Source organism: Chrysochloris asiatica, unplaced genomic scaffold (assembly GCF_000296735.1).
Source record: "Chrysochloris asiatica unplaced genomic scaffold, ChrAsi1.0 scaffold00065, whole genome shotgun sequence".
Classification (NCBI taxonomy): Eukaryota; Metazoa; Chordata; class Mammalia; order Afrosoricida; family Chrysochloridae; genus Chrysochloris; species Chrysochloris asiatica.
Window position 1 is genome coordinate 12,154,469 of NW_006408583.1, and position 18,772 is coordinate 12,173,240.

General features: G+C 41.6%; 1 protein-coding gene across 1 annotated transcript in view; it reads right to left on the minus strand.

The window, feature by feature from the left end:
- The window catches only part of SNAPC3 (small nuclear RNA activating complex, polypeptide 3, 50kDa), a 32,212-nt gene that overhangs the window by 10,042 nt on the left and 3,398 nt on the right, over nucleotides 1-18,772 (minus strand). Inside the window, exons 3-5 of the mRNA XM_006864483.1 lie at nucleotides 9,108-9,192; nucleotides 6,672-6,776; nucleotides 4,949-5,098 (exon numbers count right to left, since the gene is read on the minus strand). Coding sequence (XP_006864545.1) covers nucleotides 4,949-5,098; nucleotides 6,672-6,776; nucleotides 9,108-9,192 — 340 coding nt within the window. The remainder of the gene's footprint in view (nucleotides 1-4,948; nucleotides 5,099-6,671; nucleotides 6,777-9,107; nucleotides 9,193-18,772) is intronic.

The window sequence follows — 18,772 nt, forward strand, 5'->3', positions numbered from 1 at the left end:
ATTTAGAGTAACTGCTGCTCTGAGTATAGGTCAGGTTCATCTTGAAGATGTATCTTCTGTCACTGTAGCTGTTCCAGTCTGCTTGTCCCATCACTAGGATTTTAACCTGTTGCTGTCTTAACCACTGGGTTGGATTTCAATCTACAGGTTCTTCTACAATTCATAAAAGAATCCGATCAGAAATGAATGGAATGCCAATGTTGCTCGACTACAGGCAACCCGAGAATGGCAACTATCTGGGTACTAGCACTGAGCTGAGAGAGTCAGCCCTATTTGAATTTCTAAGGGAAGCCTTCCTAATGATGACAGAGATGGTGGAGTTAGGGTTTTCCGGCATTCCTGTATTTTCAATGTTTTTATGTGCCATGGACTCGGTTCTGACTTCATACTGACCTGTACAGGGTTTCCGAGGCTGTAATTCTTTACAGGAGCAGAAAGCCTCATCTTTCTCCCACGGAACAGCTGGTAGTTTCAAATTGCCGACCTTGAGGTTAGCAGCCTGATTCATAACCACTACACTACTCTCTCATATTTTCCTTAAGTTTCAGAACAGTTATTACTATCTTTTCTGCAAGGTCCTACCCGAGGTACCAGAGTGGTGACACCACTGGTGTGGAGCCTCAGGGTCGTGAACTTTTAGTCGACCCGACTCTCAATTAGAGAGGTGGTGGCTCTTAATCCTGTTGGCCTAAGAGAACCACACAAACACCAAAGGCCAAGTCTCACCTCAGACCCATTACAAGAGAATCTTAAGTATGGGAGCCTGATGTGTATTCTTCCAAAGCTTTCAGGGAGATTTGAATGCAGAACCACAGTTAGACTAGACTCATCCTTCACCCTGTGCTTGGACTACGGGCCTGCATGAGGGCCAGAAGGTTCTTCTTAATCCAACACTGATGAGCTCTGCTCTGGGAACAGTGACTAAATCTCACTGACCTTGTGTATGGTCAACAGCGAAGTAAAAGGAAAACTATTTCCTTCTTCACAGGTTATTGTGAAGATAAAAGGATACAACGTGGTCACAGGGTCATCTTAGAGCAACTCTGTGCAACTTACATACTTCAACTGTAAGTCAAAAGTTTCCCTTACCTTAGCCTTGATTCATGAGAGGAACTGTCTTCACAGCTCTGTCTGAGACATTTTCTTAGCTAGTGCCGCCCTGGGAATCCTAGTGTGGCAATCTTGTGTTGAGCAAGTTATCTTAGACGCATTTTTCCAAGACACGTGCTTACTTTGTCAAATTTTGGTAATTCTCCCAATATTTCAAACTTTTTATAATGCACACTTAGTAAATTACAGTAAAGTATAAACAATTTTTATATGCACTTTATTGTTGTTAGCTACCTTCAAGTTGGTTTTGATAAATGCACTGGACACAAGGTTGGTTTGAACTGCAAGGTTGGCAGTTCAAATCCACCAGCCGCTCCTCAGAAACCCTATACAGGGTCACTATGAGTCAGAATGGACTCGATGGCACTTAATATACATCACGGAAGTAAACACTGCCTGGTCCTGCACCATCCTCACCATTGTTACACATGACCCCACTGCTGCTGTCATTGTGCCAATCCATCTCGTTGGGGGCCTTTCTCTCTTTTGCTGACCCTATACTTTACTTCTCCAGGGACAGCTCCCTCCTGATAACATGTCTGAAGTATGAGAGACGAAGTCTTGCTATCACTATTCTAGCTTCTAAGGAACATTCTAGTTGCACTTCTTCCAACAGAGATTTGTTTGTTCTTTTGGCTGTCCATGGCACTTCCAATATTCTTTTCCAAAACCATAACTCAAATGCATCAATTCTTCTACATGCTTTCACATGCAGATGAAGTTATTGAAAATACCATGGCTTAGGTCAGATGCACCTTAGTCCTCAAACTGATATCTTTACATTGAGATGCTATCCATACTGAAGTCTTTGATCTTCATCAGTATTTTAAGTCCTCTTCGCTTTCAGCAAGCAAGATTGTATCATCTACATATTGCAGGGTGTTAATGAGTGTTCATCTAATCCTGATGCCATGTTCTTCACATAATCCAGCTTCTCGGACTATTTGCTCAGCATACAGATTGAATCAGTAGGGTGATACAACACCTTTTCTGCTTTTAACTCAATGTTTCCCCTTGTTCTGTTCAAACAACTGCTTCTTGGTCTATTTACAGGTTCCTCATGAGCACAATTAAGTGTTCTGGAATACTCATTCTTTGCAACGCTACCCATAGTTTATCATGATCCACACAGTCGAAAGTCTATATTCAATAAAGCACAACTAAACATATTCCTCGTATTCTCTGCTTTCAGTCTAGATTCATCTAACATCAACAATGACAGCCATTTCACATCCTCTTCTGAATCCAGCTTGAATTTCTGGCAGTTCTCTATTCAAGTACTGTTGCAACCATTTTTAAATTATCTTCAGCAAAATTTTACTTGGATGTGTTATTAATGATATTGTTGGATAATTTCCGCATTCTGTTGGGTCACCACTCTTTGGAACGGGTACAACTACGTATCTCTTCCAATCTGTAGGCCAAGTAGCTGTCTTCCAAATTTCTTGGCATAGATAAGTGAGTGCCTCCAGTGCTGCATCAGTTTGTTGAAATAGTTCAATCGTATCCTGTCGATCCCTGGAGACTTGATTTTCGCTAGTGCCTTCAGTGCACCTTGAACTTCTTCCTTCAGTACCATCGGTTCTTCATCATATGCTACCTCTTAAAATGGTTGAACCCCTACCATTTTTTTTTTTTTGGTACAGTGACTGTGTACATATCTTCCATCTTCTTTTGAAGTTTTCTGTATCATTCAGTATTTGCCCATAGTATCCTTCAATATTTCAAATTGAGGTTTGAGTTTTTCTTCAGTTCTATCAGTTTAACATAAGGATATCATGTTTGGTAAGGTGGAAAAAGAGGAAGACCCCCAATGAGATGGATTGGCCAAGCGGCAGTATCAATGGACTCAAGTGTGGCAACAGTAGTGAGGTTGGCCCAGGATCGGGCAGTGTTTCGTTCTGCTGTGCATAAGGTCGCTATGAGTCGGTCCCGACTCGATGGCACCTAACAACAACATCAGCTTGAGAAATGCTGAATATGTTCTCCTCTTTTGCTTTTCTAATTCTAGGTCTTTGCATATTTCATTATAATACTGTACCCTGTATAGGGTTTCTAGGGAGTGGCTGGTGGGTTTGAACTGCCATCCTTGTGGTTGGCAATAATGTGCTTATCCTAGGGCACCCCACCAGAATTCCACATTACTGTATGTACTGGGAAACAAAAAAACTCATGTGACTTGCTTTACGAGAACTCTCGCTGTTATGTTTAGCAAGTATTCTTTTGGTAATCATGGAATAAATTAGGGACTTGCAGCTCTTGTAGGTGAGGAAAGGAAAAGGTCTAGTCCAACCAATAAGTAGGATTTCTGAATAAAATACTGTCTTTGGTTAATTTGGTATGGCAGAAGACTAGAGAGGCAAACATTGCCAACCAAAAAGCATTACTGCTTAAGTAATCTTCTTAGAGTTGGCAGCTCATGACACTGCTCTGACCATCTCCCTTTTGCCAATAAAATACTTTGCCAGGATAGTGTACTGTGTATCGAGCACACAGTTCAACAGTAACCAGCAGCTATTATTTTAATAAATTGAAGAAACAGAAACTGTATGACAACAGATGTCAATATTTAAAAATGGAACTCTGGGTCGTTTAGTCCCCTGCTTAGAAAGCTTGCAGAGGCATGAGCACTGCTGTGCCAACCCAGAACCCTGACTGGTCTACACCACCATTTAGGGCTTCCTGGGGCAAAGACTGATTCTGGGATCTCACCCAGATGGCTTTGAGCAATGATGCATGGCTAGAATAAGAAAGAATTCAGATTTTTCTTATTAAGTTGATCTGTTACTTTATAGTTATATTTTATGTGTTTTGTTAAGAAATTCTACAGAGGAAATTACATCTTGTTGCCCTATATTAGTGCCTGTTCTACATGTAGGTTTGAAATTCCACTAGTCTCTTTATTTTCTAATGATACAAAACTCTCTATAGTTTATCTCAAAAAGCACTGAAGAACCTAACTACCTTAAAATGACTTTCAACAGAACTCAGAAGATACCCTGGTGTTGTCTGTGTGTGTGCAGCGACGCCAGCCCCTGGGTGTTGTCTGTGTGTGTGCAGTGACGCCAGCCCCTGGGTGTTGTCTGTGTGTGTGCAGTGACGCCAGCCCCTGGGTGTTGTCTGTGTGTGTGCAGGGACGCCAGCCCCTGGGTGTTGTCTGTGTGTGTGCAGTGACGCCAGCCCTTGGGTGTTGTCTGTGTGTGTGCAGTGACGCCAGCCCCTGGGTGTTGTCTGTGTGTGTGTGTAGTGACGCCAGCCCCTGGATGTTGTCTGTGTGTGTGCAGTGACGCCAGCCCCTGGGTGTTGTCTGTGTGTGTGCAGCGACGCTAGCCCCTGGACAAGTGACACAGTAGCACTGTCAGTCATGAGCATGTAGGGCAAAGTGGCATAGAGAGGAAAGTCAGGTAACATGTTTTGTCATAAGTGAATCTCGTGCTGGGTTTGAAAGTCTGCATATGAACTTAGCGGACAGTTGGGAGGGACGGAAGGGCTCCCTACCACGTGGAATCATCTGAGGCACAGACTGTGGTGTGCTTGAAGGATACTGCAGTCTCCTGTGGCCGCAGCATGAGGTGCCAAGGGAGCGGGTGAGTAGCACGGAAAGTTGTTGGGAATAATCACCATAAAAAGCCTCTGATGTCAGACTGAGGTCTCAAGGCCAGAGCTGGTGGAGACCCACAGTGATTTTTAAGCTGAGAGTGACAGGTTCGGGAGTAGTTTAGTAAGACAAGGAAGAATAAAGCATTTACTAAATTTTTATAAAACAGCCACAGTATTCACTATTTTCTTAGCTTAACATTATTTCCTCTTGTTTTATGGGGGAAAAAAATTAACTTACTTTGCTGATGTGCTCAGGGGCCTGGTCAGGAGTGTTGCTGAATTCTCCACCCATCTGGAGGTCACTGACACAGCAAATTGAATCCCTCAGTTCTGTGAGCTTCTGGCTGCCCAATACTAACACCGTCTGGTACGGTTTGTGTTCTTTGTGCTAAAAGTCCAATGGTAAGAAAGTTCAATTCCACTTGGAAGGAAAACAACTAAAAAACAAATTCTATCAGAGCCAGGTCTACATTGTAAGTTACTAGTTTTTTAAATTTAAGCTAAGCATTATAATTAGAATGCTATAAACTGACATTAGCATTAGCGAATCCTTGGGATATAATTTCATCTAGCAGTACTGTCTTTGAAAATGTTCTGGCTGTTACTTCACTGAAGTCAGAAGATTTTTGTGTTTTATATTGGAGTTGATTATTTGAGATCCGAAAACAATTTACTCACAGAAATAAGGTAATTCATACTAATTACATCCAAGGTAAATCAAAATAAGCCTATTTATTTACAAGTACATTATTTACATATTCGTTGTTAAGTGCCTTCAAGTCATTTCCTACCCATAGTGACCCTGTATAGGGTTTCTGAAGAGCATCTGATGAGCTTGAACCGCCAACCTCACCGTTCAAACAGCTTTGCAGTCTGGCTCATTAACCCACAGCGCCACACCAAGACTCCCCACATACTATAGTCAACTTCAATTAAACCATATCATCATTTATGGTACATCTCTTTGGGAATTCAAGACTATATCCGCTATGGTCTGGGATAGAGTTCTTTTTATTAGAGACTCCTTTAGAAATTCCTCAATTTGTTTAACTTTTTGTATTTTCAAAGAAGACCTACATTGAGTTAGTTAAATAATTTCCCAAGTATTCTCAATTGGTGAACAAAGTCAATTAACTCTTTGACCAGTCACCCATTCTGTAAAAAAACTTCAAGGATTCTTAGAATCATTTTGGATTTAAATATACTTTCTGCTGCTTCTACTGCAGAAAGTAGACATTCTAACTCTATCATGTTACTGCTGTTTAGTGACATCCAGTTGGTGCTGACTCACTGCAATACTGTATAGGATTTCTGTATAGGAGCAGCTGGGGGCTTTGAACTGCTGACCTTGCGAGTAGCAGTCCAGTGCTTATTCTATAGCATCACACCAGGACTCCTTGTACTCCTATTAATGAGTGCTAAAATTTGACAATATTTATTTTACAATAATGAAACCAAACCCACTGCCGTTGAGTTGATTCTGACTCATAGCAAACTTACAGGACAGAATAGAACAGAGCAGAACTGTCCCACAGGGTTTCCAAGGCTGTAAAACTTTGTGGAAGCAGACTGCCACATCTCTCTTCTGGGGAGTAACTGATGGGTTTGAACCACCAACCTTTTAAACCACACTTTTTAAACTGTGCTATCAGGGTTGTTGTTTAGAATGTTGTTGTTAAGTGCCATTGAGTCGTTTTCAGCTTATAGTGACCTTGTACAGGATTTTTGAGGAGTGGCTGGTAAGCTTGAACTGTCGATATTGTAGTTCAAATTGACCTTGCAGTCCAGTGCATTATGTCGCAGCAGTACACCAGGACTCCTTATTTACAATATTCCTCATTAAAACAAGGTAGTGTATACTTGCATTATTTTAGTTCTGAGGAATGGGACTCTTGGAAAACTGGATTCTTGGACAAAGTTTCTTACATTATCTGTGAAATCCAAAAGGTGGGCACACTGACCTTGTGAAATATGACAGGGTAGAGGATATTGAGAGACAGGATCAGCTCCCCTGCTCCCACCAGGTCTGCAGGGTTTCCGGGCCGTTTTCCCATGCCCTGTGACCCCTGTGGGAGGAAGATGAGTTACACAGGGCGGCCTTCAACTCAGTCAGACACTGTGACTCATGAGACACAGGGTGGTGCTGCAGCTAGAAGCAGAGGCCTGAGCTGGCTTCCTAACTCAGGCAAATGGTTAAATCTCTCTATGCTCTAGTTTTATCTTCTGCTAAAAGGAAAAGGAAAAAAAACTCCGAACCCAGAAAATGCTTATTTTATAGAACTGCTATGTACAGAATGCATCAAATCAGCTATCTGGCACTAAGTGTTCAGTAACTAATAATAAAACAGGGCTATTCATGTTACATGCCTTTGCCTTTGTTGTTTAGGTGCTGGGGAGTCATTTGCTACTCATAATACTCCCATGTGACAGAGTAGAACTGCTCCATAGGGTTTTCTTGGCTGTAATTTTTATAAAAGCAGACTTTTCTCCCGTGAAGCTGCTTGTTGTTGTTGTTGTCAAGTGCCGTCGAGTCGATTCCGACCCATAGCGACCCTGTATAGGGTTTCCAAGGAGTAGCTGGTGAACTTAAACCGCCGACCTTGCAGTTCAAACGGTTTTGCAGTCTGGTGCATTAACCCACAGCACCAGTGACGCTGCTAGGTGGGTCCAAACCACCAACCCTTCAGTTAGCAACTGAGTACTTAACTGTCTGTGCCACCAGGGATCCTAATGTTGGCACAATACTGGCACTTTACAGTTGCTAAAACTTTCACACACCTCATCTATTATTATGAAGCATTTTATAGATGAGCCTCAGGTCAACCCACAGTCATGCCACAACATTCAGATCTGGTCTGCTCTAAAAGCCACACTGTTTCACAACATTATCACACACTCTTTGGTTTTGTGCTCAGTAACTGAAGTGGAGGTCACCAGGGAAGGCTGGCTAGGAAATAAAAGGCAAAAGGTGCAAAAGAAATAAAGGTGCCAAAGAGCAGGTGTCCTTATGCACTACATAGCGCCCAGAACACCTGGCACACAGTAGGTGTGCAGGAAATGCACTGACAGAACCCATCGTGTCTACTAGCTCTTCATTCCTTAGCGCTCACTAACTTGAACTGTACTCAGGGCTTTACGTGGAGTCCTGGTGAGGCGCTGTGGATTACTGTGCCGGTCTGGAAGATCAGTTTGAACTTCAAGACTGGCGGTTCAAGCCCACCAGACACTCCTCGGAAATCCTATACAGGGTTGATATGAGTCAGAACCGACTTGATGACACTTAACAATAACAACAACAAGGATTTAACATAGAAATAATTGGTAAGGATTAGGAATATGGTAAACCACTATCAGGAGCAGAAAAATAAGAACCGGATTACTGTTGTTGTTAAGTGCCATAGCAAGCCTGTATAGGGTTTCCAAGGAATGGCTGTGAGTTTGAACTGCCAACCTTGCAGTTGAGTACAGTGTCACACCAGGACTCCAAGAACATGATTGTTGTTGTTGTTATGTGCCGTAGAGTCGGTTTCGACTCATAGCGACCCTGTATAGGGTTTCTGAGGCAGTAAATCTTTACGGGAGCAGAAAGCCTCATCTTTCTCCCGCGGAACAGCTGGTAGTTTCGAACTGCTGTCCTTGCGGCTTGCAGCCCGATGTGTAACCACTACGCTACCAGAGCTCCTTAAGAACAGGATTGTTGTTGTTGTTGTTATGTGCCGTGGAGTCGATTCTGACTCATAGTGACCCTGTATAGGGTTTCTGAAGCTGTAAATCTTTACGGGAGCAGAAAGCCTCATCTTTATCCTGCAGAACAGCTGGTAGTTTTGAGCTGCTGACTCTGAAGTTAGCAGCCCGATTCATAACCACTATGCTACTAGAGCTCCTTGAACAGGATTAGGGGGGTGAAAAAGCTTTAACTTAGTCTGGTACTGAGAGCAAGAGTAAAGAAAGAGGAAAAGCTTAGAGCAATACAAAAGCAGATCTGAAAGAGTCAAATATGCCCCCTCCTTCCCTCTAACTGCCATCCAGTCGATTCTGATACCTAGTGTCCCTACAGGACAGATATTACTGCTGCACAGGGGTTTCAAGGCTGCCATCTTGATGAATGCAGACGGTTATAACTTCCTCCCTTGGAGCTGCTGGTAGATTTGAACTGCCAACCTTTCAGTTAGCAACAAGATCTGAAGTGTATCTCTAGGGTCCCTTGTCAAATATACGTTGACTTGAATTCTGGGGCCTTTTTCTCCCTCTCGTTCCCAGCCCCAGGGAAGCAGTTACAGTTTGTTTTCAACTACGCATGTCCAATGGAAAGTGCCAACTCAGCCATGAGGAACTCACTCAGCCATGACACAGAGGTCACTGCTGTTGTGGGACGGGGGGAAAGATGAGACTCTTACCATCTCGTAAGCAAATGTTTCCTGTCGGCACACTCTGTCTATTGTTAGGGTTTCTTCCCGCTGTTCCATGAGCCTCTTTCTAACCCTGTTGTTGACACAAGACAAAAATCAAACTTCAGTGTTCTTTACTGAACCTTTAAAAACAACTCATATATATTTTTAACTTTTAATTTGAACTAGTTTTAATTCTGCTCATCATGAATCTGTACGTGGACCAAGAGGCAGTTGTTCGAACAGAATATGGGAACAGAAGATGGTTGAAAATTAAGAAAGGTGTACGACAGGGTTGTATTCTTTCACCATAATTATTCAACATGTATGCTGAGCAAATAATCCAAGATGCAGGGTTTTATGAAGAAAAACGTGGCATCAGGATTGGAGGAAGACTCATTAACAACCTGCGATATGCAGATGATACAACCTTGCTTGCTGAAAGTGAAGAAGACTTAAAATATTTACTGATGAAGATCAAAGAGCACAGCCTTCGGTATGGGTTGCATCTCAATGTAAAGAAAACAAAAATCCTCACCACTGGACCAATAAACAACATTCTTATCAACAAAGACTGAAGTCATCAAGGACTTCATTCTTCTTGGATCAACTATCAACATTCATGGAAGCAGCAGCCAAGAACTCAAAATGTCGTATTGCATTAGGCAAATCTGCTGCACAAGACCTTTTTAGAATGTTGTAGAGCAAAGATGACAGTTTGAGGACTAAGGTGCGCCTGACCCAAGCCATGGTATTTTCAATAACCTCATGTGCATGGGAAAGCTAGACAGTGAATAAGGAAGACCATAGAAGAATGGATGCTTTTGAGTTACAGTGTTAGAGGAGAATATTGAAAGTGCCATGGGCTACCAAAAGAACCATCAGATCTGTGTTGGAAGAAGTACACCCAGAGAGCTCATTGGAGGTCAAGATGGCCAAATTTCTTCTCTCATATTTCAGGCATTTTGTCAGGAGGGACCAGTCACTGGAGAATAATAACATGTTTGGTAAGGTAGAGGGTCAAAGAAAAAGAGGAAGACCCCAAAGAGATGGATTAGCCAAGTGGCAGCATCGATGGGCAGAAGCATGTCAATGATACTGAAGCTGGCCCAGGATCGGGCAGTGTTTCGTTCTGTTGTGCATAAGGTCACTATGAGTTGGTACCGACTCGATGGCACCTAATAACAACAACAGTTTTAGATTATCAGGAAAGCTGCAAAAATTCATAGAGCTCCCTTACAGGTCTCACACAGCTTCTCCTAATGTTGACATCTTTACATGATCAATAATTGTCAAGAACAAGAAGTTCACTGGCACACTGTTACCCCAGGCCTTATCCAGATTTCAGGAATGCCATTTTGGGTCCCTCACTACAGTAATTTCTCCTGAGTCCCCTGCAGTCTTGTGCAGTCCCTCAGTCTCTCATTTTTCAGGACCTGAATACTTGAAGAGTTCTAATCACTTATTTTATAAATGTCCCTCAACTTGGGTTTGTCTACTGCTTCCTCATGATTGTAAGGTTATACATTTTTGGCAAGAATGCCACAAGAATGGTGCCCTTTCTCAGTGTATCAGTATCAAAGGGTTCATGATGCTGCTGTGACTTATTGGTAAGTCTTATTAGTGGTTATGTTTGCCCTGGTTAAGGTCCTGTTTTCTGGGGTTCTCCACTGTAAAGTTACTCTCTTTGACTTATTACTTGAAGAGTATCTTGGAAGAGATTCACTTTGAGACTATACTAATGCCAGTTCTCCTCCAACTTTCACTGTAGCACTTCCTCAGATTTTGTCTGCAACATTTATCCATTCTATCCTGAAGAAGAATCTTTTTCCTTCATTCATGGAAAAATTTCATTATCTTCTAATTCTGCTTTTCCATTCGCTTTCTGAAGCCCTCTCATACCTGTCTGATCATTTATATTAGTATAAATTTTAAGTTATGGATTTAATTGTATCCTCCAAAATATATGCCAACGTGGCTAGGACACAAGTTTCAATATTATGTAATCATCTTCCATTTTGTGATCTGATGTAATCATAGCATGTGTTGTCAATTCTAACCTCTATGTTAATGAGGTATGCTGTAATTTACAGGACTAGCCCTGGTGCGGCCGCTGCAGGTTAAGGCGCTGGACTGCAAAGTTGGTTTGAACTGCAAGGTCAGCGGTTAAAGCTCACTAGCTGCTCCTTGGAAACCCTATACAGGGTTGCTATGGGTTGGAACCAACATGATGGCACTTTAGTAAGTTGTATCTTGAGTCAATCTCTTTTGAGATATAAAAAGATAAAACAAGTGAGCAGAGATCCGGGAGAAAGAAGAGCTGGTAGCTGCACATGTCTTTTGGACCCAGGGTCTCTGGACTGATGCCAAGACACAAGGAGCTCTTTCAGCACACAGCTGTGGAAAGTAGAGAAGGACCTTCCCCTACAGCCGAGAGAAAAAACCTTGCCCAAGAGCTGGCCCCTGAATTCAGACTTCTACCCTTCTAGTCTGTGAAAGAATGGATTTGTTTATTAAAGCCATCCACTGTGTATTCATGGGACAGCAGCATTACATAACTGAGACAGGGCACTTATTTCATTCTAGACGTTAAAGTCCAATACCATCATTTTGTTGCTCAAATTGTTTCTGCTTTGGCCATTAGGCGCTCCCTCATCTTGCTGGGCATTTCACTTCTTATCCTGCCCTTCCTTCCTCTTTCTGCCCCTCCACCCTCTGTAGGGGAGTCCTGGTGTGGTGTTGTGGGATAATGTGTCACACTGCAAAGCTGTTTGAACTGCAAGGTCAGTGGTTCAAGCTCACCAGCTGCTCCTTGGAAACCCTATACAGGGTCGCTATGGGTCAGAATTGACTTGACGGCACTTAACAACAACCCTCTGTAGACAACCTATCCCTATAGTTCTGGTTTGCACTTCACTTTTTTTTTCTCTCAAATAAGCAAGTATCTGTGTATTTTCTAATCTTCTTCTACATTACTTTGGTGGCACAAACTGTTAAGCACTAGACTACTAACTGAAAGGCTGGTGGTTTGAATCCACCCAGAGGCAATTCGGGAGAAAGATCTGGAGAAGTGCTATGAAAGTCCACAGCTTTGAAAATCCTATAGAGCAGTTTTACTCTGCACACCTGAACTCACTATCAACAGAAATGAACTCAACAGCATCTAACAATAACGAATTTCATTTAAGTTCAAGTAGGAAAGGAAAACACACAGTAATTTGAACGGAGATGACTTGATATAAACAATAAGAAGACAACGCTAATAAATACAAAAACAAGATATAAGTAAGGTACACCCACTACTCATAGAGCTGAGAGTCTAAGGACAGAGATTTAGATGTTGTTGGTGAGGACACAGCTAGGACTGGCACTGAATGGCAGAGAAGGTGCCACAGTGCCACCCTCAAGGTTGTCAGGAAGAGCTGTTTTAGAGAGGTACTGAGGAAGGGGTGCTGGGAAGCTCTGTCCTGTAAAAGCCTGTCCAGGGAGCTCAGCAGACAGCAAACCAAACCGTTCTCCTACAGCGTGTCCCCAGTGCCTTTTAGTAATGGAGGTTAACACTGCACCAATTAGCAAAGAAAACAACACTTTCTTCTAAAGAAAAGTCAAATATGGTTTTGTAGATGAGCTAACCAAAGCACCTATTTCTGACATGCCTGCTAGCCTCCTGTAGTTGTGTTTGAAGGCTTTGCTTTTCTCACTGAACTGTCTATGTCAAGGGACTCACTCTGAGTTCCTCATTCCTCATCCACTATTATAGCTGCTCTGGGCTCCACTGAGCAGAGGCTCATCTGTCCAACACTCTCCTATAAATGGGCATATGTAGGTAGGGTATTTCACATACTAGGGGGCTTCAAAATGTTTGTGGAAAAATTCCGTTATCTTTTAATTCCATCTTCCCATGACGTTTTTGAAGCCTCCTCTGATTTTGCAATTGTATTATTTCAACAAATAATGTTGAAGATAAGAATTTTAGTTATACTGAGGTTTATCTATAGTGTAGACTGTAAGACCTTTGGGACAAAATTATATGTAAGTGCATATGTAATGTAGCTAGGTATGTAAGACTGCATCATGCCCTCTATCAATGCTTCCTCCATGGCTTCACTGAAAGAATATGTTATCATTCTTTTAAATCTGCGCTCATGTGAAACGTAAGGAAAAGGTATTGTGGTTTAGTTTTAATCCGCTGTGTTCTTTAAATTACGAGTGTGAGTGAGGATTTCTTTCAGGTGAGTCCTTTTACTCTCTTTTTTGTATGTAAATTACTGACTCATGTCTTTGTCTCATCTTTCTATTGGCTTTTTGGACGTGTCCCTCAACTCTGTTGAGTACTTATATATTTTGGTGGTTGCTGTTTAAGTGCAGCCAAGTTGTATAGGGTTTCCGAGGAGCTGTTGGTGGGTCTGAACCAGCAACCTTATAGCTAGCAGTCCAGTCCTTACCCTACAGCGCCACAGTAAGACTCTGTTTTAGGGTGGTACCTGTAAATATAGTCTTCCAGTTCTGCAGCCACGTTTCCAAAAGTGATTTTGGAAACATGGCTATGCAAAAAATCTCTTTATGTACTCAATTTTATCAATCTTTACTTGTATTGCTTCTAAAGTTGAGTCACAGTTAGAAAGCCTTTCATGATACTATAGTCACCTGGCTTCGTTTTCTACACTTCGGTCCCAAATCCTGTTGGCGTTAATTCTTGTGCATGGTATGATAAATCACTGTAAGTACCTGAATCTAACTCTGAACTTTCTATTCCACTCCTTTGGTCTCTCTGCTCATAAGCCAGTACTCGCTGTTTTAATCATAAAGACAGTAGTGCATTTTAATATCTGGTAAAGTCACTAACCCTGTCTGTTCCCCTTCCCACTCCGAGAGGGTTCCCAGCTACTCTTGCATGTTTTGGTTTTCCACATGAACTTTTGTATCAACTTGTCTAACTCCACAACAAAATCTTGTTGGCATTTTTATTAGGATTGCACTGATTTTATAAATTGCTGAGGAGTTTTATCAGTATCCAAGAACAGAGAATGTCTTTCAATTTGTTCAAAATTCTTCAATGTCCTTCGAGTGTTTTAAGAGTTCCTCACAGTGGTTATGCATATTTGTTATATTTAATCTTCTTTTTGGCTGTGGTAAATGTGATTCATTCTTTCTACCATTATGTCCTCTAATTGTATATGTGATGGCTACTGATTTTGATATATTAGTTTCATATTCTACTGCACCCAATTGTTTGAGTTAGCTTTAGCACTGATTTCTTTGGGATTTTCCAGGAAGACAACCACACGATTATCTCAAATGATGCAGAAAAGGTATTTCGCAAAATCTAATACCCTTTGATGATAAATACACTCAGCAAACTAGGAACAGAAGGGAAATTCTTCAACGTGAGAAATCCACAGCTAACTCATAATCAATGATAAGACTAAAAGCTATTCCCCTAAGTTCAGGAACAAATCAAGGATGCCCACTTATCACTGACATTCAATACTATACTGCAAGTCCTAGTCAGAGCAGTTAGGCAAGAAAAAGGAACAAAAGGCATCCAAATTGAAATGGAAGGCATTCATCTATTGGAAGTCTATTGTTGTTAAGTGTCACTGAGTTGGTACTGACTGAGAGTGACTCTGGAGTGGCTGATGGGTGTGAAATGCTGACCTATTGCCTAGCAGTACAATGTTTATCCTTCAGATTACATGCTTCAGACTGCAAAGTCAGTTTGAACCGCAAGGTCGGTGGTTCAACCCCACCAGCTGCTCCTTGGGAACCCTACACAGGGTCACCATGAGTTACAATCGACTCCACGGCACTTAACAACCACAAATATATAAAATTAGAAAGAATCCATTATTAGAGCAAATAATGAACTCAGCAATGGGGTAGGGCACAAGACCAACACACACAAATCAGTTATTTCCATGCAGCAATGATAAGATGGAAAAACATTGAGAAAACAATCCCATTTAAAATAATACCTAATCATACATTTAACTAGGGAGGTGAAAGACTTGAACCCTGAAAACTAGACAACAATACTGAAAGAAATTAAAGGATTCCTAAGTAAATGGAAGGAGCTCTGGTAGCATAGTGGTTATGAATCAGGTTGTGAACCTCAAGGTGGGCAGTTCAAAACTACCAGCTGCTCCGCGGAAGAAAGATGAGGCTTTCTGCTCCTGTGAAGATTTACAGCCTTGGAAATCCTGTACAAGGTCGCTATGAGTCGGAACCAACTCCATGGTACTCAACATCAACAACAACAAGTAAATGGAAAGGCACTCTATGTCCGTGGACTGGAAGACTTCCTGCTGTTAAAACTGTCAATACTACCCAAAATAATGGAACAGTTAAAGTAAGCCCTATCAATAGTCCAAAACTTTTTTTTTTCTTTTAAACAAAACACAAAAATGTTGATCCTCATTCATAGGGAATTGAGCGAGGGCCCCCAACAGTCAAAGCAATTTGGAAAAAGAACGAAGTAGGAGACTCACATTTTTTCATTTCAAAACATACCATGTAAAGCGAATGTAATCAAAATAGTGTACTAGTAAGCTGTTGCTGTTCAGTACCGTCGAATGGATTCTGACCCACAGTTACCCAGTGATAGGGTTTTCGAGGAGCAGCTGGTGAGCTTGAACCGCTGACCTCGTGGTTCAAACCGACCTTGCAGTCTAGCACATTAACCTGCAGTGTCACACCAGAATTCTAAGGATTGGCATGTACACCAATGGTGTGGACGCTGTAGGTCAACAATGGACTGCGCATCACAAGGTTGGCTGTTCAAACCCTCCAGCTGCTCCTCAGAAACATTATATCGGGTCTGATTTGAGGACACTTATGGTGCTGCGGGCTAATGCATCAGTCTGTAAAGTTGTTTGAACTGCAAGGTCAGTGGTTCAAGCTCACCAGCTGCTCCTTGGAAACCCTATACAGGGTCACTATGGGTAGGAATTGACTCAATGGCACTTAACAACAACAACACACACAGAAGTAAATCCATCCATCTATGACCACCTGATTTTCGACCAAGGTGCCAAGCCCATTTAATGGGCAAACAACAGTCTCTTCAACAAATGGTGTGGGAATAAGTGGATCTCCACATGCAAGACAACGCCATTTCACACTTCACACCATACACAAATATTTACACAAATGGATCAATGACCTAAATAATATATATCCACTGCCAAAAACAAGGTCCTGAAGCTTTATTCTTACGTGTTCTAAGAGTTTTATGGTTCTAATTATTAAAGTTCTTAATTTTCAGAAATGATTGGTGGGTACAGAGTTATCTGCATTTCTCTGTGCTGGATGGAGTCCTGGTGTGGTGCTGCAGGATAATGTGCTGGACCACAAGGTCAGTTTGCAAACTGCAAGGTTGGTGGTTCAAACCCACCAGCTGCTCCTCGAAAACCCTATTCAGGGTTGCTATGTTTCACTGTACTGGGCATACGGTCACTATGAGTCAGTACTGACTCGATGGCACCTAACAACAACAAGTCGGAATCGACTTGACAGCACTTAACAACAATATACTGGATTTGTTTTTCTGTCTTCTGTCTGGAGTCTTAATAATCACTCTCGTTAAATTTTTTTAAATCTACTCAAAAACAAACCAAAAAAGCTCCCCCACCTCAAAGCCAAACAAAAAAGACTTCCACAATTGTTACCTTGCTTTGTATGGAAATTTTAATACTTGTTCAATTCTTCCCCTTTGTAAATTATGTGTTCTTGCCTGGAACCTTTAATAACTGATCTCTTTTTATCTCTGAAGTCTAATAATTTTACTTGGATATGTCCCAGAGTTGAACTGCATTAACGTTTCTAGGTATATGGCAGGGCCTTACAATGTGTGTAGAGCCAGTTTTTAATTTCTGGATTTTTTTTCTTAGATTTTTAAATATTAATTCTGTTCCATTGCTTTGTTGTTATTAAGGGGCTTTGATATTATAAACAGTACCCATTCTTTGTCTGTCTTCTATTTCTATTTCTTTCTCTGACTTAGTTTCTTTCTATATGTCATTTTCATTATCTTGGATGTTTTCAAGGCCTTCTTCAATTTTCATTTGAGTCTATTTTTTCTTGGGTACCTTGTAATGTGGAGTCCTGGTGTGGCGCCGTGGGTTAATGTGCTGGACTGCAAAGTCAGTTTACACTCCAAGTTCAGCGGTTAGAGCTCACCAGCCACTCCTCGGAAACCCTTGTTGTTGTTGTTATGTGCTATGGAGTCGGTTCTAACTTGTAGCGACCCTATAAAGGGTTTCCGAGGCTATAAATCTTTAAGGGAGCAGAAAGCCTAATCTTTCTCCCGTGGAACAGCTGGTAGTTTCGAACTGCTGACCTTTCGGTTCACAGGCCAATTCATAACCACTATGCTACCAGAGCTCAGGGTCATTATGGGTCAGAACCGACTCAACAACACTTAACAACAAACCTTGTAATTTGGAGTCCTGGTGTGGTGCTGTAGGATAAGCACTAGACCACAAGGTTGGTTTGAAACACACGGTCGGCAGTTGAAACCCACCAGTGGTCCTCGGAAACCCTCTACAGGGTTGCTATGAGTCGGAACCAACACAACAGCACTGAACAACAACTATCTTGTAAATTATTCACTTATGAGATAATTTTGGCTTTCTTTTCCATTTTACCCTGATTTCCAACCATTATTTTTTTTTCCTAATTACTCCTAATAATATATATCCACTGCCAAAAACAAGGTCCTGAAGCTTTATTCTTATGTGTTCTAAGAGTTTTATGGTTCTAATTATTAAAGTTCTTAATTTTCAGAAATGATTGGTGGGTACAGAGTTATCTGCATTTTGAAATCATTTACACTTACTTCCAAATTTTCTGATTCAAGGTGGTTTTTAATATCCTCAAATATTTGAATATATTCAATTCTATCTGAAATATAGACAGCTTTCTTCTGTTTCCTGGTTATTCTCCAGATGAGGAAGCATCCTCAGTTGATTTGTGCAGTTGTTTCTGGATTTTATTTCCTCTTACTTGTTTTTATCATCTGGAGGGTTGGGTGACAGTAAAGTCCCAATATATTAGAGTGTTTTTAAAATGTTATTGTTTGTTCTAGTGGTAGTAGAGGAGCCGTGATTTCTTCAATCTTGTGTATCTTTTTCTCTCTAAAGTTTCTGCCCTTTCCCCTTAACTATCTTTTAAATGGTACATCCTGCATCAGCAGAGCAGTGCTTCCTTGCCACAGAAGTGAGGGTGTGGGGAGAATAAGCTCAATGAAACTGCAGGCTGGTTCTGTATAGATCTACAGCCTTGGAAACACTTTCCTAAGGGCACTTCTACAGTACCCTATACAGTTGCTATGAATCAGAACTGACTCAGTGGCAGTGGGTTTGGATGACAGAGCGTATGGAACTTTCAAGCCTAACCAGGAAGACAGAAAATTAAACATATACTTAATATGGTCTCCATGAGCTAGAGCAGACCCAACGGCACCAAACACCACCAAATGAACAGAGCACAGTGAGGATTTCAATCGAGAGGTTTGTTAGCTGCAGTTGAGTCAACAGGCTCTTGGCAACCCCATGTGTACAGAGAACTGCGTGACAGGGTTTTCAAGGCTGTGACTTTCAGAAAAAGCAGATCTCCAGGGCTGTCTTCTGAGGCATGTCTGGGTGGCCTTAAACCACCAACCTTCTGACAGTTAT